This window comes from Geotrypetes seraphini, chromosome 15 (genome assembly GCF_902459505.1).
Source record: "Geotrypetes seraphini chromosome 15, aGeoSer1.1, whole genome shotgun sequence".
Classification (NCBI taxonomy): Eukaryota; Metazoa; Chordata; class Amphibia; order Gymnophiona; family Dermophiidae; genus Geotrypetes; species Geotrypetes seraphini.
Genome location: NC_047098.1, coordinates 63,872,035 through 63,899,650, shown reverse-complemented (window position 1 = coordinate 63,899,650; position 27,616 = coordinate 63,872,035). Strand labels below are relative to the sequence as shown.

The window sequence follows — 27,616 nt, the reverse complement described above, 5'->3', positions numbered from 1 at the left end:
GAACAAAGTCTCTGCTCCGGCGTCGAGAAGGACGAGCCAAACGGGCCTCCCAACCCATAAGCTCATGAATTGTATGTTATTTGCTGCATTGCTATTCCAGTTAAAATAAACAGAAGTTTGTTGTTGCTTGCTGAAATTTGACTTCTTGCTCTCATAGTTGTGCCAAATAAAATAGTATCATATGTCAAGGCTACCGGATTTTCCAACATCCTATTGATTTGAGGCCAAATTGATTTCCAGAATGATAAGATGAATGGACAATAGAATAAAAGGTGATCTAATGTCCCGACTTCAACATGACAGTGCCAGCATCTATTAGACTTAGAACTATCTATCTTTTGTAAACGAACAGGGGTCCAAAAAGCTCTATGTAAAAGAAAAAACCAAGTTTGTCTCATAGATGCTGACACCGTACATTTTAACCTCCAAGACCAAAGTCGTGGCCATTGAGATGCAGTAATTTGGTGCTTTATCTCAATGCTCCAAATGTCTCTAAGACCATTTTTTGGTTTTTTATTTACAAATCCAGATATTAATTTATACCACTGTGCGGCTTTATGATCTGTTGAATCCATCTGGAAACATAAGAATTCCAAACTATGATAGTTAGTAAGATTTTTCCATTCAGGGAACCCTTCCTGAATGGATTGCTTCAATTGCAACCATCTAAAATATTGTGACTTATTAATATCAAATTTATGTTGCAATTGTGAAAACTCCAGCAACTTACCATTTTGTATTACATCATCCAAAATACGAATATCTGCTATCATCCAATGTTTCCAGATGATTTTAAAACCGCCAATTTTGATCTTGGGGTTTAACCAAATCGTTTGAGTTGTTGATTTACTTATTGGAATAGGAGTTAGATTACTTATATATCTTAGAGTTTTCCAGGTATCCATAAATATTCTATGCTCTTTATATAACCTTGGCATTTTGATACTAACTACGTGACTGAGACGCAAGGGAAACATAAGTCTCCATTCTAACCAGAACCAGTCTGGAATATTATCAGTGGGCTCTGGGAGGATCCAATACATACCTTGACGTAAGATATAGGCTTGTTGGTACCTATAAAAATTGGGAAAATTTACCCCGCCCTCCACAATTGGCTTTTGCAATGACACTAAAGCAATTCTGGGATTTTTACCAAGCCAAATAAATTTTGTCAAAATCCTATTTAATTTTTTATAAAAAGATTCTTGAAAGAAAACTGGTATCATCCCTATTTGGTAACAAACTACAGGCAAAATCATCATTTTAACAGTTTGTACTCTTCCCCACAAAGACAAATGCAAAGGATTCCATTGCTCACACATTTCTGTCACCTTTTGTAATATGCATTTTTCATTACTTTTCATTGTTTCATCCACTGTTTTTGTAATCCAAATTCCCAGATATTTAATAGCCTCCTCCTTCCAAACAAAAGAGAAAGTATCGAATAAACCTTTTGTACAATGTACATTTAATGGAAGAATTTCTGATTTATTCCAATTTATCTTATATCCGGAAAACTTTCCAAATTTCTCAATCAACTCTAGCAAATATGGAATGGTAGATTCTGGATTCCTCAAATATAATAGTAAGTCATCTGCATAAGCAGATACCTTATATTCTCTATCTGAGTGTGGTATACCCTGTATTTCCTTTACTTGTTGGATAGCTAATATTAAGGGTTCTAAAACAATATCAAACAGTAAAGGAGACAAGGGACAACCTTGTCTAACTCCCCTCTGTAAATTAAATTTTTCTGAAAAAGTATTATTAATATATAATCTAGCAGAAGGGGAGCTATACAATGTTTGTATTATTTGTATGAATCCAGGACCTAGACCAAACCATTCCAATGCCTGATACATAAAGGGGTGGATAGAAATCAATGATTTTTTTAAAGTGTACAAAATATTAAAATACAATTGATGAATACACAATATCACTTTTATATCTAATACCATATATACTTGAACATAAACTGAGAATTTTGGATCACAAAAATGGCCCATAAAAGGGGGTCTTGGTTTATATTTGGGTCAGTACCCACTTGCCCCCTCTCAGGCCTGCCGTTAACACCTGGTGGTCCAGCGGTGGGCCGGGATGTCAGGAATCTCTCCCACCTCCTGTCCTAGCTGATTCTTAACAACTTTCACCTCCCTCACACTTTCCTGATTAGTAAAAAGCATACCTTTAAAATCCCAGGTGGTCCAGTGGCAAAAGCGATCTTCCTACCCACCTGCCCTGTGCACACCACTATCTGAATGGCTGCTGCAACTTTTCACGGTCTTGCGAGGTTGCCACGAGAACTATCGGCAGCCATTCAGATAGCAGCACTGCAAGGGTTATGAGCACAGAAAGATCGCTCCTGCCCTGGTTTACTGCTGGACCACTAGGGAATTTAAAGGTATGCTCTTTTATTAATCGGGGAGGCAGGAGGGATGTAAGAAACTTGGACAGGAAATGGGAGAGATTCCTCATGTCACGGCCCAGTGCTGGACCACCAGGAATTTTAAAGGTATGATTTTACTAATCAGGGAGGCAAGAGAGTTGTTAGAGTCACCTAGAAAGAGGTGGGAGGGATCCCTCCAGTCTCAGCCCACCACTAGACCACCAGGGCTTACAGAGGCTTGCTAGGCATCGGAAGAGAGGTGAATAGGGTGCAGGGTCAGACAGGGTGCAGAGTCTAGCAGGGCAAGAAAGGAGTGAGGGAGGGGGCTGGGTGCAGAGCCTGGTAGAGCAGGGCACTTGAATATAAACCTTCACCCCCCAGTTAATATTCGTCAACCTTTTTTTCTCCTTTTTGGGAGGGAAAAAGGTTACCTCTGTTTATATTCAGGTCGGTTTATATTCGAGTATATATGTTAAAATGCTTTATGAGGAAAAATGTTATAAAATATACAGAGTGGAGAAAAAGACCTTAGACCCATTGTTCATTTGCAAATCAATGCACACAGAATCAACCCCTTATCTCTTAAGTGCTAAGTTTATATATCTGCACAAGGAGCTAAATATAAGGGGCAAGCAATAAAAATGAAAGTGAAACCTTTTGAACAGAACACTCCACAAGTCTTGGGATCTTTGTGTGTGTGCAGACTGAGGTTTATCATACTATTCTCTCATGGGAGGAGAAAACCTATAATGGCAGCAGGATGTAAATGAGAGCCAGTCTAGAAATATTTTAATGAAGTTCCTCTACCTATAGGTAAGGCAGGCATGTGTGCAAGAAATAGATACCATGCGTGCTTATAAACTTTGTGTATCTTCACTATGAATATCCTGTAAACCAGAAATTCCAGGACTCGCTTGAGAAACACTAGTCTACTAACAAAAAGAATTTACAATTCTAATTCACCATCCAATATTCAGCCATCTTAGAAAGACTGAAGCTCAGTTCACCCATCCAGTCCCAATTTTAAAGTGTTCTTATGTGGTCTATAGAAGGAAGGTGAGAGTGAGATCTAGACTGAATTCTGAACATTCACCTTACCATTCAAGATTAAAATCAAAGTAACATTTCGCCTCTGAGCAGATATTTTTCCACAGTTCCTGGGGTGTTGTGCTCGCCCATGCTGTATTGTCCACACTCCCTAGGTTTCGATTTTTCCGTTTCTTGTTCTTTTTCTTGGAGACCAGTTCATCCGCAGGAAGGTGGGCAACAGGATTGGGAAAGGAGCTTAAGAAACAGTTCAGGAAATGGCTAATAGCGGCGGATAAACCAGACAATTCCACTCCCTGCACAAAAGCAAACAAGGGAGGTTAAAAACAAATGGCTACTTAATTAAAAACATTTCTAGTGAAATTAGCAGTCATAAATTGCAAGATGACTTGCAAATTCCTTCCGTTAAATACAGACCAGATACATCAGAAGCAGTGCAAACTCTTCTCACACACACATACGTGCATGCGTGTGCCAGCAGCAGCTCAAAGACACTGCCGCCAACTGCCAAGCTTGGTAGGAGCTCTGGTTGCCAGAAGAGGATGTCTTCAACTGGCAAGACTTGGGGGGATCTCTGCCAACTAAGGTATTCATATTTTGAGTTGGAGAGCTGTGCCAGGGAGATGGTGGTGGTGGGGAACAGGAACTGAGAGAAAACTCTGTGCCCGCCCATAACTGGCAATCCAGTTATGCAACTGCTTCACACACTTTCCTGCAATAATATTTGCAGGTCTTGAGATCCATTAGCCTAAGTCTCTTCAAAACTTCTGTTCAGTTTATTCATATTTGGTCAGTACTTTTAAGATGTTCTGAACTGGAGCACACTTCCCATGAGTCACCTGAAAAGCTGGGGATTTCTGATAGTTGATGGGACTGGAATGATGGCTGTACAATGACCTACCTGCAGGTACGTTTTGAAGATATGCTTGGCCGATCTTGTGATCAACTCGATTATTCCAATTTTCTGTCCAAAGGAAGAAAACCAAAATTTTTAATTAATTTATTAGGATTTATTTACTGGCCATACAATTGGAAAAATTATGACAGATTAAGTTATAACTTTTGGTGGAATTCGGTATGCCATATATATAAAATGGAGCGCACAATAGCAACACAGAAAGGTTACTTTGGTAAATTTCAGAAGATTTGGAGACCATTAGCAGATTTTTGTAATGATTAATAATATTTTCCCATAATAAGATATTTGTTAAGTGGGGATGTGGGTGGGTATTATTTTATTTATCTCATAATATGTATGAATTAATTAATACATTTTGATGTATTAGGTTAGATTTTCTGAAATAGGGAGGGAGGTATTGGGGGGGTTTTCTATTTTATTTACATTTGTCATATTTATTAAATGTATTACATAATATTTAAATCATTATAAAATATGAATATAAGTATGATATTTTGTACTTAAAGCGTTCATGAAGAAAATCAAGTGTGTATTTATAAGATTATATGAATTTTTCTGATACACTTGTTGTAATATGCAAAACTGAATAAAGAAATTAAAAAAAAATGATTTATTTACTGCCTTTTTGAGGGTATTCACTCAAGGTGGTGTAGAGCAAGAATAAGTCAAACATAAGCAATAGACAATTTACAGCAATAAAAATATTCAAATTACAGATAAACTATGGCATAGTATGCTACATTACAATAGCAAAATGATACACAATAAAACATTTTAATAGGCAGCCTAGGCTGTAAGCAAAGATGGAACATGTAGATAAGACAGAGTAACAGGAGTAAAAAATAAAGAGACTAATTTAAAGAAAGTTGCACATGAGGTCAGAACAGTGCTTGAAAATTCTTAGCTAGGGTAAGAGTGGATAAATATACGTATCAGTGGTCCCAGAAGCTATCTGGCATCAATTCCTCCCTTCTGACCACTATGGATACTCACATAGATGTGATCCAGCTGTGTCCTGGCAGGAGTCTTAGTGATAAATTCTACAACTTTGCCGAGGTATCGCATGTTAATGCCTCTTTGGTGCATTGCTTCTGATAAGGTAGCGCCATCCATAGGTAGAACAGTATGATCCAAACAATCTTTTATCTGCAAATAAAAGTTTAAAATCAGTGTCAACCTGTGATGATCTCACAATAGGGCATCCCCAAAGTTGCAAAAGGGTACTAGATTCTGATTCATCTGGTGGTTGTCCTAATGTCTCTTTACACCTTATTGGTTCTGGTATTTTTCAGCTATCCTACTATTTCAATACAAATAGTTCAATATGAATAACGGCATGATTGAAACATTCTTCACCACAAACGTACCCTACAGCATTCTCATGCTAAATGTAATCAAAGGACCTTCAGAAACCTCTGCACACCCTTTGTATAACTCAAAAATAGTGAGTTGTGAGATGGGCTCTGGCTAACATGGCAGGGAATAGAGTCCCAGCGGAAGCTAGGTCTTGGCATATTAATGAAAGGCCTAGGCTAATGTGGATCTTTTTGCATACAGTTACATGCATGTCCACTACTTTCCTGGTATATTAGATAGAAAAGTACCCATTGGGACAGTTAGGGAAAACACCTCACGTGGATTAAAAACTGGCTGGTGGATAGGAAACAGAGAGTGGGGGTAAATGGACAATACTCGGACTAGAAAAGCGTCACAAGTGGAGTGCTGCAGGGTTCAGTGCTTGGACCTGTGCTCTTCAACATATTTTTAAATGACCTGGAAATTGGTACGAGTGAGGTGATTAAATTTACAGACGATACGAAGTTATTCAAAGTAGGGAAGACGCAGGAGGACTGCGAAGACCTGCAACGTGACATAAACACGCTCGAGAAATGGGCCGCGACATGGCAAATGAGGTTTAATGTGGATAAGTTTATTATTGTTTGATGAAATTTGACTTTTTGTTCTCATTGACGTACCGAACAGAATTGTATCATATGATAATTCCACTTGGTTTTCTAGTAAACAATTAATTTGAGACCAAATTGATTTCCAAAAGGCCATGATAAAGGGACAGTAGAATATTAAATGATCCAGAGTCCCTGCTTCCAGATTACAATGCCAGCATCTATTAGACTTAGAGCTATCTAACTTTTGTAATCTAACTGGGGTCCAAATTGATTCTTATCTACCTTGTTCTTATAGAAAGGGACAGAATATTAGAGACCATACTTTTCTACCATGCACTTACTACTGTTAACCCGTAACCTTTTACAAGTGAAACAGGATGTCACTTGGGATTGCCATAGACAAAGCAAGAGAGCAGGGGCAGAGTCTTGATGCTTTGTGGTAATGGAAGATAAAGATGCAGCAGGCGATATCCTGATTAAAGATTCCTTACCAAGCTGGGGATTTGGCAGGACAGCAAAAAGGCGGCAGCATCCTTCAACAACAGCTTCTGACTTTGCACCTCTTCCACGCTGGAATCAGGGAAACGAACACCTGCAATGGGATGGAAAGGCAAATTCATCAACATTAGTAGAAAGCTTTGCTTTATTTTTTTATCTTCCAACAATAATAAACTTTTATTGATTCTGACTGGAGTTGCCATTGAACAAATAACATATAATAGAAAGATTGGAAAAGACTGAATTATAGTTTTTAGTGGAATTCAGTGTGTCACATGTATAAAATGGAAAGAGCGTTAGCTGTTCAAAAAGGTTATTTTAATAAGTTTAAGGATGTGTGGGGGACATTGATAAATTATTGTAAAGAATAGTTATCATTTTTCCCTGATTTTAAATAAATGAAAGATTTGGGAGGGGGGGATGACTTTTTAATATTCGATATGAAGAGTACGAATGATTTTATTATATTGTATGTATCAACTGATATTAGTATGGTGGGTGGGAAGGGGATAAATTGTATTTTGGGAACATGTGTGGTATTTTAAGTGATGTATTAAGTTAATCTGTTATTTTCTGTACACTTGATGTAAATATAAAATGAATAAAGAATATTAAAAAAAAAAAAAGAAAGCTTTGCTTTATTTTTTTAATTCTTTATTCATTTTATAATTCACAAGTGTACAGTAAATATCAAACAATTAGAATACAATATCACTTGAAAATCTACCCTATCATACAACAAAAAGATATAACCCCCACCCCCTCCCACTTGCTTTATTAATCTCCATACATGGACACAATTATCAGATGTTTCTGTAGAAGCAGAAGAGGAGGCTAAGCAGCAGATGTTGGACAGGATATGAAGGGAACAGTAGTGGAAGGCGTCGCCTCTACAGAAAAGAATAGCACGGAGAGCCATATGGAGAAAGCAGGTCTGTGAAAAGTACAGTATAGCAGCAAGACTGTTCAAAGTATCAACTTGCCAGATTCCTGCATCCTCTTTTGGCCTTATTCCCTGGTCACCATTCCATTTTTTTATAGTTTGGCATATATTTTAAATAGAAGGTACCCCATTGAAGACATCTTTTGTTACAAATATTCCTTCTACCCAGAGCTCATGTCACATTTATTTCTGATACTGTTATCGGCATGATGTTTGTGGTGGCTTCCAAGCAGGATTAGCACAGCTAATTTGCTCCAACTATTATGATGAGAGAGGCTGAAGAAGCACTACTTAAAAAATACTTTAAACAAAATATCATCAAAATTAGAACAAGAAAGGAGGCGATCTTACAGTGCAGGCATAGGGAGATCAGCACTTCAGGAGCTGATTAAACTGGATTTTTCAGGTCTTCTGACCGCCTCACCTTCCCTGTCACCATAGATCACGACCACCAGGATCCCTCAGGGGAATTAAGGAAGTCACACGGTCCAGTTCTACCCCTTTGCGGACGAACCAGGGGAGAGATGGCTTCCGATCCCAGAGACCCGATCCAATCTGTAGGCTGTCTAGAGGGGTTTACTGCAGTTCAAGCTTACAGAGCACCCTCCAGAATCAGACAATCTTTAAGGAAAAGTCTGCGATCTCCAGCCGAAGGCACACTCTCAGAGTGAATCCGCAGCACTTGGGCAATACCCGTGGCACCGAAGAAAATAAAAGACTAGGAATTGAGACATAAAATCACAAGCAGAAAAAACTAGATGTTCTCAGCAAGGCTGCAGAAACAAACTGGCTTCAAGGGGAGTGTCTGCACAGGTGACCTCACAGAGGGGGTTGGTTTTATTTCTAAGTTCTGCAGCCAAGGCTGGACTAGATGCACTACTCATGAGTTCAGCCTCCAGAGGGATTGTACAAGAACATGTCTTTCTATTACAAGTGCCCACAAGCATGCTCCTACCTGGTGAGAAGATGTCAGGGTTAAAGCGGATATCGAAGGATGTATCGCTGATGGAGCCCACGGCCTTGCAGGCATTCTGAGTCATCTCCCGGCTTTTGGGATCCACTGAGCATTGGTTGGAAAGAAACAGCAGCAAAAGGAGGAAAGAAAGAAAAAGAGCTTTTATCAGAAACCAAAAATAAGAATAAATACACCCGTAACACACCATAAAATCATAGGAAATTTAAAAAAAAAAAAAAAAAAGACATGACCACAATGTTTTTTTTCAGCAGGTCACAATAAATTCACAAAAGTATACTTATCATCTGATCTAGGAAAAGAAATCTCTGAATGTGACAACATGTTCAAAGCCTTATGCTAGCACTGCTGAACCTGTGACAGATTTCTTAAGACAGCATTAAGCTGGAGGGTATGAAGTGTGTTGGCTCCAGTGAAGTGGCAGGGTCGGCTTTGGGGGTGGTGCAACGGGTGGGCAGACAGGGAGGGATCCCTGGTGGCGGCGGCTTCAGCGGCTGGCAGGCAGTGATCCCCAGTGGCACCTGCAGCTTCTGGGGACGGGTCAGCTTCTGTGGATGGGCACAAACTCGACACAGAAGGAAGGGAAGGGGCATGAACATGGGGGCACTAACTTGGGACATAGGAGGGAGGGAATAGAAAGAGAGAATTGATGGGCATAAGTGTCTGAGTGAGAGATGGTGCACATGGGGAAAGGAAGAAAAATAAATTGGGCATAGAGAGAGAGAAGTGAGGTAGAGATGCATGGGGAATAGAAGGATGAGAGGGAGACATGTTGGATATGGTTGTGGAGAGGGCAGATTGAAGGGGATGCAAGGGGGAGGAATACTGGACATAGTGATGGAGGGAGAAATGTGGCATTGTGCTGGAAAGGGGTGATAGAAGAAGAAATGGGCATGGGGCTGCTTGCAGTGGTGAAAAATTCTGCATATGATCCGGGGGATGACAGCGTGAGAAATGCTGGATGTGGCAGTAGAGGGGGTGGGAGAGATGCCTGGATCTCTCAAGACAGATGGACAGTGAGAGAGAGGAAAACATATTGCCAATAGGGATGGAGAGGAAGAAAAGTTTGACTCATGGAGGGACAGAGAGAGAGAGAGAGATGTTCGTTGGGGGAAGGGAATGGGGTCCAGATGAGAGAAGCGTGCAGGAGGCAGAAAGAAAGAAATATTGGATGTACAGTCAGAAAGAAATGCGACCAGAGACTCATGAATCCCCAGACAACAAAGGTAAGAAAAATAATTTTGTTTTCAATTTAGTGGTCAAAATGTGTCAATTTTGTTAATTTGTATCTGCTGTCTATATTTTGCTCTATATTTGTATATTTTTCTATAATTGTTACTGATTGCATATTTTAAAAACATCTGCCTTGACCTCTTTGAAAAAAAAAAACCCAAATATAAGTGATAATAACATTTTCTCTGCGTACAGTGTGCTTTGTGATTTTTTTTTATTTTGTAGTTACCATTATGTATTAATAAGATTATATTGTATGTATATGAAAAATGGATGGAAGATATTGCCCTAGACCCCTGGGGTCTAGGGCAGAGCTTGGGTGGGGTACTCAGTTGGTATTTGTTGGGCGTAGGGGGTACTTGGCTTGAAGAAGTTGAGAAACATTGCTCTAGACAACAAAAACAAACAAAAAAGGATAGGGTTAAGTTGTGGCAGCAAAAAAAAGAAAAATCAAAAACACACCAGCCTGATAATCAGCAATTTATTTTAAAGTTGATCACGCATTAATCATCATGCAGCACAGCAGTCCAAAACCCAAGGAGAATGTCTTAGTTCCAAGTTGTGCAAAGTACCTTTTCTTTCATCAGAGGCCATGGTCTCCGCCAGCTCTTTAACCTGAGCTAATCCCATGACACCTTCCTCTTTCTTACCATCTTCAGACCGCTGCAGGTTTTCCAGGTTCTTGCTCTCCTTGTCTTCTGGGGTAGGTGGAGCACCGTTTTCAAGTGCGCTGGTGTTCTCCTTGTTGTTTTTTTGCTGCATGAGTTGGAGAGCTGCTAATTTCATGAACAAAAGGTATCTAGGGAGATAGGACAATTAAGTTCATTGTCAAGTTCTCTTTCCTTTTCTTCCCCTTATGGTAGTGATAATTGTTAAGAGATCCCAAGCTGGGATCCCAAGGATGAACCATGCCCTTTTATCAATATGCCCAACCACTTAACCTCCAAAGTTCACCTTCCATTACTCCTCCCCTAGTACCCTTACAAAGAACCAAGAAAATCCAACCCATATACAAATGAAATGAAGATACAAAAATGATGTTATTCTGTTTTGTTGCTTTCAAAGAATTCAAAAGTTTAAATGCTTTTGTGATCTTCACAAGAGTCAAGATCAGGAATTCATATACACCATGTACGCAAAGAATGAGAGTAGAGGTACAGTGTATGGCAATGGGTCATTGTAAGGGGAAGGGGGGGTGAGTTGCAGCTATAGTGCCAAGTGACATAGAGGCATATTTTCAAAGCACTTACACTTAGTAATCTATGGAATTTTGTAAGTCTAAGTGCTTTGAAAATGAGCTCCATAGTGATCTATTACCAGTTCAGAGCCATTCTTCCCCGAAAATCATTACATAAGTTGGTACAATTCTGAACAGTCATTCATCCTGATCCAAAAGCAAAGTTGAGGGGGAAATGCAGGAATGGAGGTGTACTAGGAGACCCATGGAGGGATGTACACCCTTTCCTGGTGTTTTATTCCTCCCCTCCTCTTCCCCTTAATTAATTTGTTTTAACAATGTAATTATTAACTTTTCCTCTCTCTTCACCCTCAAACTCATAATCGTAATTTGTCTATTTAATGTTCACATTTTCTCCTCCTACCCCCCTTCTAAAATTTATTTTAACATTTTTAGCTTTGTAAACCTGCCAAGTGCACGTCAATGGTCGGTATATTAAAATTTAAATAAACTTGAAACTTGAATCACTCATTTCATAGGCACAAAAATATATACCACACCACTTTAAATATACTTTCTGGATTGACAGCTATCGTACGGCTAAGGCTGTTATCACAAGCAGAACTTGTGGATCCTCAGAAGAAAAGGCTTTGTAGTGAGCGTACCTGTGTTCCACAAAGGCATCCACAAGCTCCTGCCTGAGGCAGGAAAGCTTGTGTCTGTGCTCCTTGGGGAATCCCATTTTCTGACACTCCTCTGGCATCTCTTCTTTCTTCAAGGGCAAGAAGTTGAGGTCAGGAGGAAATGTGCGCAGTAAGTCCAAGATGTAATGACGGCCATCGTTTCCAAGGATGCCCTTGCACTCCACAGAGGAGCACAGCTCTACCTCCTCATCCTTGTCATTCAGGACCTTGTGCTTCTGGATCTTTAGGGGCCGGCTTGTTTTTTCCAGGAGCTCCAGGTACTTGGGGTGCGAGATCACCGTTTTCCCAAAATCTATGGACCCATAAATGACGCTCTGTTCCTGTTCACGCTCCAAGATCCCCGGAATGATGGACTGTGCTGTTACCCTGTAACCCCTATAGTCCACCACCACTGTGCCCAAAGTGTAAAGCCCATCTACATCCACTGCATTATAGGTTCGTACCCCATTCAGGTCATTGGTGGGAGCAACATAGGCCGCACTGTCACCCCCAAAGTCTTTGTAGTGATCACGGACATCAAAGCCTAAACTGAAGAAGATATTGTTCCAGATAAACATCTGCATCTTGGTTTCTTCGCTAGGGTTTATGGCCATGACATTGCCATCTATCACCGCCATTGCACCTCTTGTAGCAGCAGCTGTAAAATCACTGTGAACCTGAGTGGAGACAAACTCATAAGTAAGACAGCTAGAAAACTGATAATTCTCTCAAAGGGCCAACATCAGACACCAGCATGGGCACTATAAGATGCATTATTTATGGACCACAAGGATTTGCATCCACTAGGTCAGATCATTTATTGGTTGCCTACAGCAAATTACCAAGCCATGAGAGAACCCAAGCTCTGTAACTTACTGTCATAGTTTGGTTTCTGGTAAACAAGCAAAATGTGATTGGACCAATAAGCTAAGCCCATAAGTTACAAAGCAACATTTTCAATCACACAAATGAAGAAACATGAGGAATTTCTCTTACACAAGTCTTGAGACTTTTCAAAAAGATGTATTTATACAGCTTAGAGAAAGGAAGAGATCAAAAGATATGCATAAAGGTTTGCATGCTTTCCTTATGTGGGGACCTAGAATTTGAACCCTGGCTCCACATTTAAGTGAACTTGGTTTGATGAGCCTCAACGGTGCATCCTGGTTATTTATCCACCTCAAAAAACTGTCACAGGATTGTTAGCTTCTGCTCTAGAGAAACCCAAGTCTGGGGAAAGCGCAATTTAACAGGAACCAGCAGTGACAATTTCCTGGAGATGCAGGATTGAGGCACTGTCAGAATGTCAGAGCTTTGGGCCTCTTGATTGTTTAAATGGAAAACTAAATCTTAGGGCCTTTAATCTTTCAGGTGTGCTCTGCACTGCCAAACTGAAAAATGCTGCCTATCTGTGACAATATTCCTCTCCCCACCCTTATTTCTACTGCCAATTATTCCCCTTACCTTGAAAATGGCTCGCTCACGAAGAAGTCTCTCTGGCAAGTTTTTGCGTGGCAGCTCTCTGGTGGTCTGTAGCTCCTCATTCCAATCTCGGGTCTGAAAAGGAGTCACAGTTTTAAGAGACGGCAGGTCCTTCACTAGAAAAAGCTGATCAATCTTTTTGGCTGGGTGATCAACAAGTTAGATCAAGGGAAATTGATGGATGGATTTCAGCAAAGCCTGTGTTATGGCTTCACATAGATGTAACCATAAACTGGGCATTTTTGGCATAGACTCTGAAGTGAGTGAATGGGCCATAAACTGGCTGCCTGAAAGGCAACATAGGATAGTGTCAAATTGAGTACACTCTTAGGATAGGGATGATACCAGTGGTGTACTGCAAGGATCTGTCTTTGGTCCAGCTCTTTTCACCATTTTTGTAAACAATATTTCAGAAGGGAAAAAGTTTCCTTTTTTATGTATGATAGCACATCTACAACAGGGAAGACACCCTGGAAGGTGAGGATAGCATGAAGAGGGGTCTAGGAAAGCTTGTGGAATAGTCTAGAACTTGGCAGCTAAAATTTAATGCTAAAAAATTGCAAAAACCCAAAGGCATGGTACAATACAGGAGGCAAAGTACTTCTGTGTACAAAACAACAACAAAATCTGGGGGTGACAGTATTTGATGATCTTCATGTTGCTAACAGAGGGATTCCGATGGTAAAAGCAAGAAAGATACCTGGGTGCATAGGGAAATGGTCAGCAGAGAAAAAAGGTGGGTAGGGGATAGTGTCTGAGATCCCAGACTGCATGTTCAAAAGGATATAATGGGAGTCAGTCCAGAGAACGGCTATTAAAATGGTCAGAGGGCAGAGAAAATTAAATAGGAATATTTTCGATGAAAAGTTGGAGATGGAAGATATATGACATTGTAAATGCACAGGAAGCAGAGACCTCTTTTAATGGGAAGGAAGCTCTGAAGGTGAAAGGAAATAGTTTCTTTACAGATGAACAGCCTGAGAGGGGTCAGTGGAGAAGAGGACTATCTGAATTAAAAAAAATATGGGATGTATAAAGGAGAGGAAGGGATTGTAGAGCTTCATAGCTGATGAAGACAAACAGTCTGACTGGGCCATACGACTTTTCCCTGTCATTGTCTTCTTTGTTCAAAAACAAGGCAAAGCATCTCCCCGCTCTATTCAAATTAATTTGGCTCTGCACCCTCCTAGCTGCAGAGTTTACAAGGCCAACCCAATGCAATAGACAAGTAATAACAGGGAAAGCTGTCATCTTGGGAATGTAAGATCTGCTTTTTGCCATCTTTGTAACTCAAACTTAGTCACCGCTGATGGCGTTCCTTACCTAAGTCAGAAAACTTACTACAAGTGGAAACAAAAGTTGTGACCTGCCCGTTAGACTAGAGTCTGCTTAGGTGCTGCCCAGATACCAAGTAAGGCACTATTTATGCTTTTCATTTCCAAGTGCCACATTGTAAAAATATCCCTCCTCCTTTTTTCTCATTCATTCCTCAGTCTCCCTATCCACACAGTATATTGTCTAGTACTAGACGATGATTCTGCCTATTCCAAAGGCTTTACAGGCATTTTCTCTGATGCTCATCCTGGCCACTGTTCACTACTCCTACTTATCACTTATATAGCTCTGAAAGGCGTATGCAGCGCTGTACATTTTGACATTGATAGACGGTCCCTGCTCAGAAGAGCTTACAATCTCACTTGGACAGATGGTCATGACATATAGGGTTGGGGATGCAGAACCCAAGATGAGAGGACTTAGGAGATATCCTCTCTCCCCTCTCTCTAGCATCTTTCCTCTTTTAACCCCTACCCCTCCTCTAGCAACTCCCCTCGTTTAATCTCTGCCCCAACCCCTCTCTAGCATCCACATCCCGGGTCAGTATTTCTCTTCCTACTATCACCATAGTGGTACTCATCTTCCTGCCTTCCCGGGATCAACATGTATCAACTCTGCCACCAACATTTCTGACATGAACCATGGAAACAGCCTGCAACTGCTCCTTTATGTCACTAATCTCACACAATTAATTTGGTGTGGGTTCCACTTACGATGCACATTACCCAATCCAAGCAAACTATGGTTGGGACACAAAATGCTGCTTTCTCCTGATTTTGATCTTTCTGTGCTAGCAGGAGATACCTGTCCAGGAATATGTTCTTCATAACCCAGTCTGGATGTATATGCATCTTCTGCCCGCACGCAGTCCATGACGTGTTCCGCCAGGGGGGCCGTCCAGCTGTACACCTGGAAAGGGGTGGCGATTCTTTCAAACGGATGTCTCTGAACCCTGTTGATTCAAGACAATATAGTTTGCACTTTTTAAAATTTCCCCCACCCTTACAACTTAAGACTCCCAAACTTCCTCTTTCCCATCTCCGTTATGTGTCCTCTTGCCTGAAAATGATAGAAAATCGGTGGTCTCTATCCAATCAAAAGGCTGAAAGAACCCACAGAGTCTGCCAGATTAGACAGAGAGCACAGCAACACATAAGGATCAATCAGGTAAGGAAATGAGTTTTCTGATCAGTACAGCAGACTGTAGAGAATTAGCTGGATTTCAACAACACCCCTCCATCAAATAGGAACCATATGTGCCTCACAGTAGAGAATGACGGGGATAAATCTGTTGAGAACTCAATTTCCCCGTCCCTTACCCGCGAGTTTTGTTGTTGTCCCTGTCCCATTCCTGTAAGCTCTGCCTTAACTGCACAAGCCTCGGACACTTATGATTTGAAAGTGTTTGAGGCTTGTGCAGATGAGGACGGAGCTTGCAGGGATGGGGCAGGGACAGAAAAAGAACCCGCTGGGACAGGAAGGGAAAATGAGTTCTCGCGGGAACGGGGAAAATTTGTCCTCATATCATTCTCTACCTCACAGTTATCAATGCAGACAGCTGGAATGATCTTCACTGAATGGAAGCTCCCAAAAGAAGCAAAGAGGGAATAGTAGTACAGGGAAGCAAAGGGGTAATTCTGTAACTGGTTATTCTTCAAACAGGCACCTGGAGTTTTCACAGTAGAAGCCTAGGTGTCTAGGTTCAATTATAGAATACTAATGTAATCGGCTCTCAGTGCACCTAACATTTAGATGGCCAGCCTTAAGTGAGGCAGGAATTTATGAACTTACAGTATGCGTAAATCACATCTGTTAGGTGGATGCCCCGCCCATTCTCCACCTCTATGCAAATATGAGCAAAATAACGTTGTGGGTATTTGCACAATAGCGCTTGAGCGCTACACTAGCATTTATAGAGGTAAGTGCACACATACCTGCATGAATACCAGCATTGTGTAAACGTGAGCGCCTAAGTTATAGAGTTGCCCTTGAAGTGACTTGCCCAGGTTACACAGAATTATTAGCAGGCCGGGAGTTCTAAACACCACTTCAACAATTTTCTGATACAGTATGTTATTTAAACAGACTAGAGTTCAATTAAAAGAAAAACTGATGCAGAGATGTCAAGCTCCCACTGGTCGATATCTCTGCTCAATGTAGACGTTAAATTATTCACAAAAATACTGGCAAACAAAATGCTTGGTGTTAAAAAAAGAATGAACTCTGTTATAAATACGATGATGACATTTTTATACTGGTTCCAGTAACTGACTTAACTATTACTCAATCTAAAATATCTGTAAGCACAGACAGATTAAAACACTGGACCATTTCTTTCAAACTCATATTAAATGCCATTAAAACCAAGATTCTAGGTTTACAAATCAACCAGAAAATCTTCTTAATACGTTACAAATTAATTATAATGAACATCTGAAGTTCTAGAGTATTAGGAATAATTCTGGACTCTACATTATCTTTTGAAATACAAGTAGACAATCTATTTAAGTTTTTTTTTTAAATTAAAGCAACTGAGAATTAATCGGTTTACTTTCTCAAACAAAACCAATGAAAGTAGAGATGGAAGAAGTATATCAACTGGGACTTTATTGCAAAAAGCTGAGATTACAAGAGACTATGGGAGACCTTTTTCCTATACGAGACTTTCACAGGTTGAGAGGCCTTGTTCTGCAGTTTGCTGAAGTTGCTGAAGTCACGGGCCTGTACAGATTTGTTTTAGGTCAGATGCTAATATGTGGCCAAGTGAGTGTGTATTCCCTGCTGTGAAGACATTCAAGGACACAAATCAGTGCTGAAAAGACAATGAGCTGGAAGGAAATGAGCCAGTCAGCAGGACATTCCATATAAGGGCTGGTTCCAGAAACTGATAAGAAATGCCAAGCCATGCCAGGCCCCAAAAGGTGGGGGCTAGCTGATGTACTGAATGTACCCGTGTGAAAAATGGACAGTTCGAGAAGCAGAAAGTTCAAGAAGACATTCCTGTCCTGGCCCCCCAGGGAAGAATGGAGGTGTGGACTGGGGGGCTAGATAGACAGCAGATTTGCTCCAATAGGGACAATAAATGGACAGAGCTAGGGGAGGTTCTTGCAAGACAAAAACTTTCTGTATAAAACCCCCATGCTGGTACAGAGTGTTTAGAGAAGCGCGCCATACTTACAGAAATATGCTGGCACTCTGTATGATTTTTTTTCCTCTTCATTGTATATGTACAGACTGATTTATTTTTGATATGCCAAATGCTGCTATAATACTTTTATTTCTAGAATAAAAAGTTATCTGCTTTGGAATATATAATGTAAGTCCGTGTTTTTCCTTCACGACGGATCTCCAATGAGATAAAATAAGCAGCCTTTATTTCAAAGCGAACGACTCAACACCGCTAGTGTTTCGACATATAAGTGCCTCCTTCAGGAGTCAAACTGTTGCTAAGTTTATGTTGTTTTGCTAGATGATATCTCATGTAATGGTGCAAAAATCCCAAACACTGCAATATCAATCCTTTCTGTTCCTGTGGAGTTTGCGATTTTTTGCTTAATGAGAGTTTTATTATTGAAATTCTATTTTACAAATATTTGTATTTTTTACTGTATTATTGTATTTCGCTGATTGTCCAGCTCTTTTTAATGTAGACTGCCTAGAACTTTTGGTTATGGCGGTATAAAAGAATAAAGTTATTATTAATATTATTATCTGTCCTTGATGATACTTAGTATAAGTTCTGCTTTAACGGCTGTCACAAACAGCTTATTATAAACAGAAGAAATAAAGCCAGAGTTTGGCAGATGTCTATGGTTTGTGCCCCAATTATGGATAGACAGATCTTGATGGGCTGGAATGGGCTTTGACAGCAACTCTAGTAGTTGGGGAAAAAAAGACCAGTGCTGGGCAGACTTCTATGGTCTGTTGCCCCCAAAATGGCATAGATAGATCAAGATCAGGTATGCATATGTTAAATTGTAGCATTTGGTATGATGCGATATATGGACCATGTGGATCTTTACCAGCTGTCATCTACTATATAATAACTATGTAAGAACACAGTTGTCCATAATCATCTTAAAGGAAAAGTTATCAGGGTGGGGGCTCTCTTTCTCAAAGCTGGACTTTTATTTTTTTTTTATGTGTTGTATTACAAAACCTTGCATAAATAAAGTAGGATGAAACCAACAAACTCTTAAAAGCATTTTTAGATGTTGAACCCCCTCTGGAATAATACATCCCCAGTAGGATGAAATAGAATTCACTCTTAGGATATTCCCTAGGAGAATAAGCCTTCCTTCAGTGATTGAAAAAATTATGCAACGCTGTGTCATTATATATCTTTTTAAACCTAGCTCCCCTACGTCATATGTCCGCAACCTTGCCATCTATCTTTCATGTCTCACAATGCAATATCCTTTTACTCACCATTCACTCTTCCACTCACCCAACCTGAAGTCCTTGTTCCCTTCCCTCTATACCCATATTCTTCCTTTTTCAGATAAGGAACCTCTAATGACAGATTGTACTGCTTACCATAGAATAACATACTGCTGTTTCTCAACTTTACACTTGTTCTGATAAGTATGAATCTCAAATTTTGTGGTTTCCTGCATTTTGTGATGCTACTGGTGATATAGAGCTGTTTCCTCTGTCATCCAGTATTGTAATATTATTTTTCTAACTAGTAAAAGAGCAATGTATAAAAATGTTCTGTGGGGCAAAGAGATTACTGATCATATCAATGCTGTTATGATCTCCCAAAAGTATAATCTATAAACCCATGATATTCGTCTCTGTATTATCTTTTCTACAGGTGGTAAAACCTGCTGCAATGTAATTGGAGACGGGCATTCCAAAATTGAATGAATTATCGTCCTCAAGGAAGACTTGCATTTAATATACCGGCCCCCCTCCCACAAGCCCATAAGTGCTCCCCTCTCTCTGGTTAGGTAGGTCTGATGAAGTATACGAAATTGCATCTCCTTTAACTCAGTGAAATTAACCATTCTATTTATATACGAAGAGTTCTAGAAATTGAGGACCAATATAGTCTGTCTCTAATTCAGCATTCCATAAGAACATAAGTGCCATCTCTGGAACAGATCCTGGGTCCATCTAGTCCGGCAATCCGCACACGCGGAGGCCCCGCCAGGTGTACCCTGGCATAATTTTAGTCCCCATATCACTCTAAGCTTCTCATAAGGAGATGTGCATCTAGCTTACCCTTACCTATGTCACCTTACGTCACTCATAAGGAGATGTACATCTAACTTACCCTTAAATCCTAGAACGGTGGATTCCGCAATTACCTCTTCTGGGAGAGCATTCCAGGTGTCCACCACTCATTGCGTGAAGCAGAACTTCCTGATATTTGTCCTGAACTTGTCCCCCCTTAGCTTCAGTCCATGTCCTCTTGTCCGTGTCACATTGGACAAGAGGTATTATTGATTTCAGAAGCTGATACCATGTGGATAATTTATTAAAACTGGGGTTATTTGGGGAATTTGTACATCCAAAGTGTTTGTCCCATCTCTCTCCCCACTGACTCTTTAAAGAGTGCCAATAATGTTGGACCTCGGGGTAGGCCCAGAAGTGGGTCTTGAGGATATCCCATTTAGCTTGAACTTGAACAAAGGAAGGGAAGGATCCTCCCCCCACCTCTAACAAGTGGTAGAATGCACTGCATTCCCTCCGCTGCCATAATTGGAACCAGGATTGCCCCATAACTGGCAAGAACTCTTCAGTAGCTTCCATCTGTAAAAACGGAGAAGCTCCTGGGGAGTCTTCTGCTACTTTTTCCTCCACAATTTCCAAGTTAATCGAATAAGAGAAAAGAAATCAGACTCTAGATGCGACTAGCACGTGTTTGTTAGATTTCTGATGAATCATGATCATTAGGGAAAGTGGTGAGCACCATCCCATGATCCATCCTTGGGGCGTGAACCGAAATTGACCTGTGATGCTTGAGTACCTGATTGTAAAACCGCTTAGATAACCTTGATAGGCGGTATATAAAATCCTAATAAAACTTGAAACATATTAAAGCTATGTTATATAGGCATATATCCGGGAGTCCAATCCCCCCATAAATTTTCAAGGGTAAGTTTATGATAGCTAATTCTAGAGCCTTAATTTTTCCAGATGATTTATCCACATGAAGGAAGCTGACAATGGAGTGAAGATTTGTTCATCTTTTGAAGTAATCCAAATAGGAATAGTCTGTATAGGATACAAAAGTTTGTGGAGCATCATTTTAACCAGTGCCACTCTGCCCCACAGGGATAATGGCAAATCCTTCCACTTTACACACAGAAACAGCAGGGTTGAAGCGCCTACTAATGCCTAAATTAAAGGCGACTAAAATGGCTGTTGGAATCACGGCTAGCTTGGCGCTTTAGATCGCCTAATGCCAAAGTAGGAGTAGCCAACGCCTAAAGTGGCATAGGCGATCTATAGCTCCAAACTAGCCATGAATCACACCAAGAAAGGTGGCTGAAAAGTAGGCTCGGGTAACTCTGGCCTACATGTAAGCTGCCTATCTTTTCCTAGACTGCAGCAGCCAATCGCGGCAGGAGAATTCCCCCCTCAGCAGAGCGGCAGGGATCCACAAAGCCGCGATTCTTAGCCGCCAGTAACAGAATTGCAGCTTTAGGGAGCCCCTGCTGCTCAGCTGATTTCGGAGGGGGAAATTCCTTTGCCATGATCGGCTGAGAGCAGTCGTGGCAGGGAACCCCTGTACCCAACCTCAAATCAGCCAGCAGGAGAGATGTCCACTCCCTCCAGCCAGCACCCTCCTCCACTAACATCCCCGGCAGGAGGGATGCCCAATCCCTCCTGCCGAAACTACCCCACCCCCGGAACTACCGCCCCCCCCCCTCAGCCCACCCCTCCTCCACCCTCCCTGTACACATATCAGCTCACACACCCCAGCTCTCTCCCTTACCTTATAATGTTGGCCGGCTGGAAGCATCCTTCCTGCTGGTCTGTCATCGTGGGATGCACTGGGAGTGGCCTAAGATTCTGATTGGCCAGATCCCTTAGGCCACTCCCATGGGAGAGCTCTGCTCAGCTGGTAAGTGAAGAGGCTGGTAGACCCACCCCGGAAGTCGCGAAGGGGCCAACATAGCCCAGGAGCGTCGCAGGTTGTTTTTTGGGGAGATTTTTTGCTGCCAGCGATCAAGAGGGAGAGTGTTGCGATCACCACTTATCTGTACTCTTCTCTTCCCCTGCCAACTCCAGACTCTGTCCCTTCTTTCTTGCGGTGCCGTATGCCTGAAACAGGCTGAATGAATCAATACATCGTGCTCTGTCCCTGGCAGTGTTCATATCCAAGCTAAAGGCCCACTTTTTTGAAACTGCTTTCAACTCTTAACTCCCCTCACTGCTGTCGGATACCTCCCCAACTCTGCTGCTGTCAGGTATCTATACCCACTATAACCTCCCCAATCCTGAAATGTCCTGTCTAAATTAGATTGTAAGCTCTTCTGAGCAGGGACTGTCTATTGTATGTTAAAATGTACAGCGCTACGTATGCCTTTCAGTGCTATAGAAAAAAATAAATGGTAGTAATACTGGACGCACGATCGTGAAGAGGGCTGTTGATCGGAAGGGGTGGGAACAGAGGCAACGCGGCAGATACTTTACCGCGGGGACAAGGCCATTTACTGCTCCACAGAGCGGTGAATGGTCTTGTCCTGTATCAACTAGTCTTTTTTCCTCCCCGTTCCTGCGGGCTACCCACAGGTAACAGTCATCTTGTCATTCTCTACTAGAAACATAACATCATGATAGATAAATACTATTAGGTCTATCTAACCTACCCAATTTCAATCCTGCTGCCAAGACATTGATCACTAGGGGTCATCTAAACTTCTCATACCTTTTACAACATGCATGGCAACTCTTTTCCTATTCTCATCTTTATATCCACTTTGTTCTATTACATCAAACAGGACACAGCCATTCATACCTCATCACTTATATCCTTCATCTCACACAGAGCACAACACACTACTGCTCAAACAATGAACCAAGACTATGTAATTGATACACAAAAGGATATAAAATATTTACATACATACAAAAAGAGCAAAACAGAACAAAAAGCCCACAAAATGATTCCCTCAGCCTCCTTCTGAAAGGCTGACGCACACCTGGTTCCTTCCCCCCTCCACCCCGTCTTTTGCTGAAGATGGGGACCTGGATTGTCTTACTCTTCTGAACCCTGCAGGTCCTGAAGGACCAGTGCATCATGGTGGAGCTGAAATAGATGGAACAGAAGATAAGGAAAGCTGTATTTAAATGTTTACTTTAGCCCTATCTTGCAAATAACAGCACTCATCTCAGACATCACATCAACACTAAAACAAAAAAACCTCAAAACCCCCAGAATACTAAGCAGATGACTTTGCTACCGAGTTTCAAGACAAAATTTCCCTATTAAGGCACTCTCTATTGTCTAGTTCATCTGTCTCTGCTGTTCCCTCGGTCACAGACCCTTCTTCCTTGGTGCCTTTGGCCTCCTTTTCATCCTTGAACATAAGAATTGCCATCCTGGGACAGACTAAAGGTTCATCAAGTCCAGGATCCTGTTTCCAACAGTGGCTAACCCAGGTCCCAAGTAATAAAACAGATTTCATGCTGTTTATCCTAGGAATAAGCAGTGGATCTCCCCAAGCCATTTTAATAATGGCCTATGGAATTCACTTAGTAAATTATTCAAACTTTTTTTTTTTTAAACCCCATATTCTTCAGCAACGAATTCCAGAGTTTAATTACGTGTTATGTGAAGAAATATTTTCTCTGGTTTGTTTTTCAACGATGACACCTAGATCCTTTTCCTGGGCAGTGCCTCCTAATGTGGAACCCTGCATCATATAGCTATAGTTCAGGTTCCTCTTTCCCACATGATTCACTTTGAATTTACTCACTTTAAACGTCATCTGCCATTTTGATGCCCAGACTCTCAGTCTCACAAGGCCCTCTTGCGATTTAACAACTTTGAACAACTTTGTGTCATCAACGAATTTAATTATCTCACTAGTTATTCCCATTTCTAGATTACTGATAAATATGTAAAAAAAGCAGCGATCCCAGCACAGACCACTGGGGAATCCATTGAGAATATTGACCATTTAAAGAAAAATTATCAAAAAAATTTTTAATACACATGTGGATTTGGGGTGGGAGGGGTTTCTTGGTTTTCCATTAAGAATATATATATGAATGTCATAAGATATTTTCAGGTGTTATATATTAGTTATATATGAATTTGGGAGGGGGTAGGGGTTAAATCTTATTGGTGTATGATATTGAAGATTTTTCAAGTGATGTATTATAATTGTTTGATATTTACTGTACACTTGATGTAAGTTATAAAATGAATAAAGAATTAAAAAAAAAAAAAATTATCCACTTTCCCGTTGTTTTATCCTTTTCCATGCAGTTCCCTTACACTTTTGTAATTCTTCCCTATACAGTTTTCCTTATGTACTTGTATGTCCTGTCTGTCACCTGTTTGTTTTTAATGTCAAAAGACTTTGCCCCACCCTAAATTTTTAAAATTGTAAACTGTAAAGATTTTACTTTTGTTTAGATTTGCGATCTGTCAAATAAACCAAACTAAACGAGTGACCCAAGCAGGAAAACACAATGCAAGATACAAATCGAGCAACTGCAGACCATTAAATAACATAACAAGCACCTGTTTACATTCCTATAGTCTGATTACACCAAACAGAAATTAAGGTTGATTACAACTTAACAAATCAACACAAACTAAAGCACAAAAAGAAAGCATGGATAAAAGCAGCTTCTCCATCCACGTCCCATTACCCAACCTATATATAAAGTGCTTTAGAATATACCGTTACAGCATAACAATGGACATGTCATGTAACTGAATGACTTGGCTAGACTCGCAAACACCCCAAAGATGAAGCAGCCATCCTAAACATTAAGTAAAAAAAAATTAAAAACTCGCTTCCATTCACACACACAGATATACACATACTCGCCATCCATCATGCATGCAAAAGACAGCGGCAACAAGAACTCACCCAGTGAATGAAAACCACTATCCAAAGTTGGTCTCTTAGGCCAAGGAAGCCATCCAGACTCTCCTTCAGCCAACAGGGAAGCCTCGGATTCATTATCTGTACCTCCGGGTAGTCAGGAAGGAGGTCGTCCCACATTAAGAGCAGAATGCCTGCTGTTCCCTCCTTGGTCTGAAAAACAAATAATAAGACACCGTTTGGGTGTCCTAATACCAGCCCAGGAGGACCAGTTGGAAAAACGAGAGGTGTGGTGCTCTAGCTCCTAGTGCAACCATCTTAGCTAGCACTCAGGCATGCAGGGAAAGCTCCATACATTACCACAGGGGATAGTGCAGTACATGAAATTAAAAGAATATTCTCCATGTCACATAGCTGAACATAATGCAATACGAGACTGCTGAAGCAAGCAGGCGATGATATGGAAGATGACTTATTTCCAGCTTGGTTTAGCCGAGATGGACATGCCTTTGATAAACCTTATTTCACTCCAAGAGCAATTCTGCTTAACTGTGCAAGGCAGTATTCCCACTCATCGGCCCATGCATGCTTGAAAGAAGAGCTCCTGTTATCAGTGCTTCCCAAGTTTTTCAAGCCCTAAGTCAAACAAATTTCAACAGAGTCCCCCCCCCCCAGCTCCAAGCAGCAGAGATTTTGAAATGAACATTATATTGTTAACAGTTAACTAGGCAACATACATAGCAAATGCTGTAACTGGCATACAGTTGGTATGATCAGTTATATTTCGGGTTCACATAAATTATTTGAACTCTTTGATAAAATGTGTAAAAATAAATAATGACACTTAGGGGTCCTTTATCAAACCACGCTAGCAGCCGGCTAAAAAACTAACACCTGCTCAATGCAGGCATTAGCGCAGGGGTAGGGAACTCCGGTCCTCAAGAGCCATATTCCAGTCGGGTTTTCAGGATTTCCCCAATGAATATGCACGAGATCTATTTGCTTCCCCAATGAATATGCATGAGATCTATTTGCATGCACTGCTTTCAATGCATATTCATTGGAGAAATCCTGAAAACCCGACTGGAATACGGCTCTCAAGGACCGAGTGGTCGACATATGGGCAAAAGCTGCACTAAGGGATAATAGCCTTGAAGAAACCCCCCCAGGGTGAAACATGTTGGCTGCTTAGTCCCTGTGAATTTGACCATGAACACTAAGTTAAGTATTTGAACACTATAAACATCTTTGAAAAAATAATGGTTCATTTAGCAAACTAGAAGTACCGTTAAACACTGGACCCGATGAGGACTTGAAGCATATAGCCATATACTATGAAATAAAATTTGAATATATCGGTGGCATCTCTGAGGGTCTTCCTACACTATGGGTTCTAGTGCGAGTATTAAGGGATGATCTAAATGGATTATCTTTGTATTGTGTGAGCCTCTACATAGCATACCACTAATCTTTGCACCACCTTCTGACGATCAGTAGGATACTTTGTTTCCAATGGCTCACCAGCCCTACCCGAGCTGCTGTCATACCCAACCTTAGCAGTTCAACTTTCCCATCCTCTAAACCCACCACTCTCATATTTAACAAAGCTATTTCTATAGCTGGCAAAATTTCTTGTTGAACACTGGGAAAACATATTAAATATGTGATTCCAGTAAGGCTGTATTACTGGACAAAACCACCATGTCTCCTGTTCCCCGCCAACACCTATCTGACTCAGTCTTGTATATCTTAAAAAAGGAATGGGGGTATACATAGAAACATAGTAGATGACAGCAGATAAATACCCAAATGGTCCATCCAATCTGCCCAACCTGATTCAATTTAAATTTTTAGTGTAAATTTTTTCTTCTTAGCTATTTCTGGGCAAGAATCCAAAGCTCTACCCGGTACTGTGCTTGGGTTCCAACTGCCGAAGTCTCCGTCAAATCTCACTCCAGCCCATCTACACCCTCCCAGCCATTGAAGCCCTCCCCAGCCCATCTTCAACCAAAAGGCCATATACAGACATATACCGTGCAAGTCTGGCCAGTACTGGCCTTAGTTCTTCAATATTTACTATTATTTTCTGATTCTAGATCCTCTGTGTTCATCCCACGCTTCTTTGAAATCAGTCACCGTTTTCCTCTCCACCACCTCTCTCAGGAGCGCATTCCAGGCATCCACCACCCTCTCCATAAAGTAGAATTTCCTAACATTGCTCTTGAATCTACCACCCCTCAACCTCAAATTATGTCCTCTGGTTTTACCATTTTTCTTTCTCTACAAAAGATTTTGTTATATGTTAATATCCTTTAAGTATTTGAACATCTGAATCATTTCTCCCCTGTCCCTCCTTTCCTCTACGGTATACATATTCAAGGCTTCCAGTCTCTCCTCATACATCTTCTGGCACAAACCTCCTATCAGAGAAGCACCTTATATCCATTTCCCACAATCAAAGCAGACATCCCTAAGCTCTTCGTGCTTTCTCAAATTTCACCCCATTCAGTCATACTTAAAGCTTTTCCCAGAACATTCTCCCAGTCCTTCATGAATTTTGAAGGGACAGACCTGAAAGCCCCTCATCTGAGAAAGAGTGGGGTATCACCCAGAAGGGCTTGACAATCTCTCAATCAGGAAAGAAGAATATCCTCTAACTAACCCATATTGAGGTTAGAAATATTCCCAGCTGTGAAATAGAAATATCAAAAGTTCAAGAAGAAGTATTTGGCCAAGTTATTCAGTCAAATCACTTTCAAAGTTTCCATAAAAAGAGATTAGGTTTTTACCTTGATAATATCTTTTCAAATAGATAGGGATGGTATGCTGAACCATAGGGTTATCCATCTGTGTTTGTGAGCATACAGCAGAAGATGTCAATCACAGCTTTTCAACTCCTCTTTCTCCACTTTCTCTGCTGCCCCCTTCAGTTCGTACCAAAGCTGGTGACCAGACAGGAGAAGGAGGGATACAAGGAATTCCCTCAAACCAAGTGTCTGATCTGCTCAGGTGAATTT

General features: G+C 40.9%; 1 protein-coding gene across 9 annotated transcripts in view; it reads right to left on the bottom strand.

Annotated features, from left to right (window-relative positions):
• The window catches only part of CLUH (clustered mitochondria homolog), a 104,565-nt gene that overhangs the window by 46,794 nt on the left and 30,155 nt on the right, over positions 1 to 27,616 (bottom strand). For 8 of the 9 annotated variants that reach the window (XM_033921569.1, XM_033921563.1, XM_033921567.1 and 5 more), the window contains exons 8-16: positions 15,388 to 15,535; positions 13,231 to 13,323; positions 11,749 to 12,443; positions 10,479 to 10,705; positions 8,656 to 8,760; positions 6,751 to 6,851; positions 5,346 to 5,498; positions 4,335 to 4,397; positions 3,485 to 3,729 (exon numbers count right to left, since the gene is read on the bottom strand). In XM_033921569.1, the coding sequence (XP_033777460.1) occupies positions 3,485 to 3,729; positions 4,335 to 4,397; positions 5,346 to 5,498; positions 6,751 to 6,851; positions 8,656 to 8,760; positions 10,479 to 10,705; positions 11,749 to 12,443; positions 13,231 to 13,323; positions 15,388 to 15,535 (1,830 nt within the window). The remainder of the gene's footprint in view (positions 1 to 3,484; positions 3,730 to 4,334; positions 4,398 to 5,345; positions 5,499 to 6,750; positions 6,852 to 8,655; positions 8,761 to 10,478; positions 10,706 to 11,748; positions 12,444 to 13,230; positions 13,324 to 15,387; positions 15,536 to 27,616) is intronic. The other variant, XM_033921562.1, reaches the window with a different exon arrangement.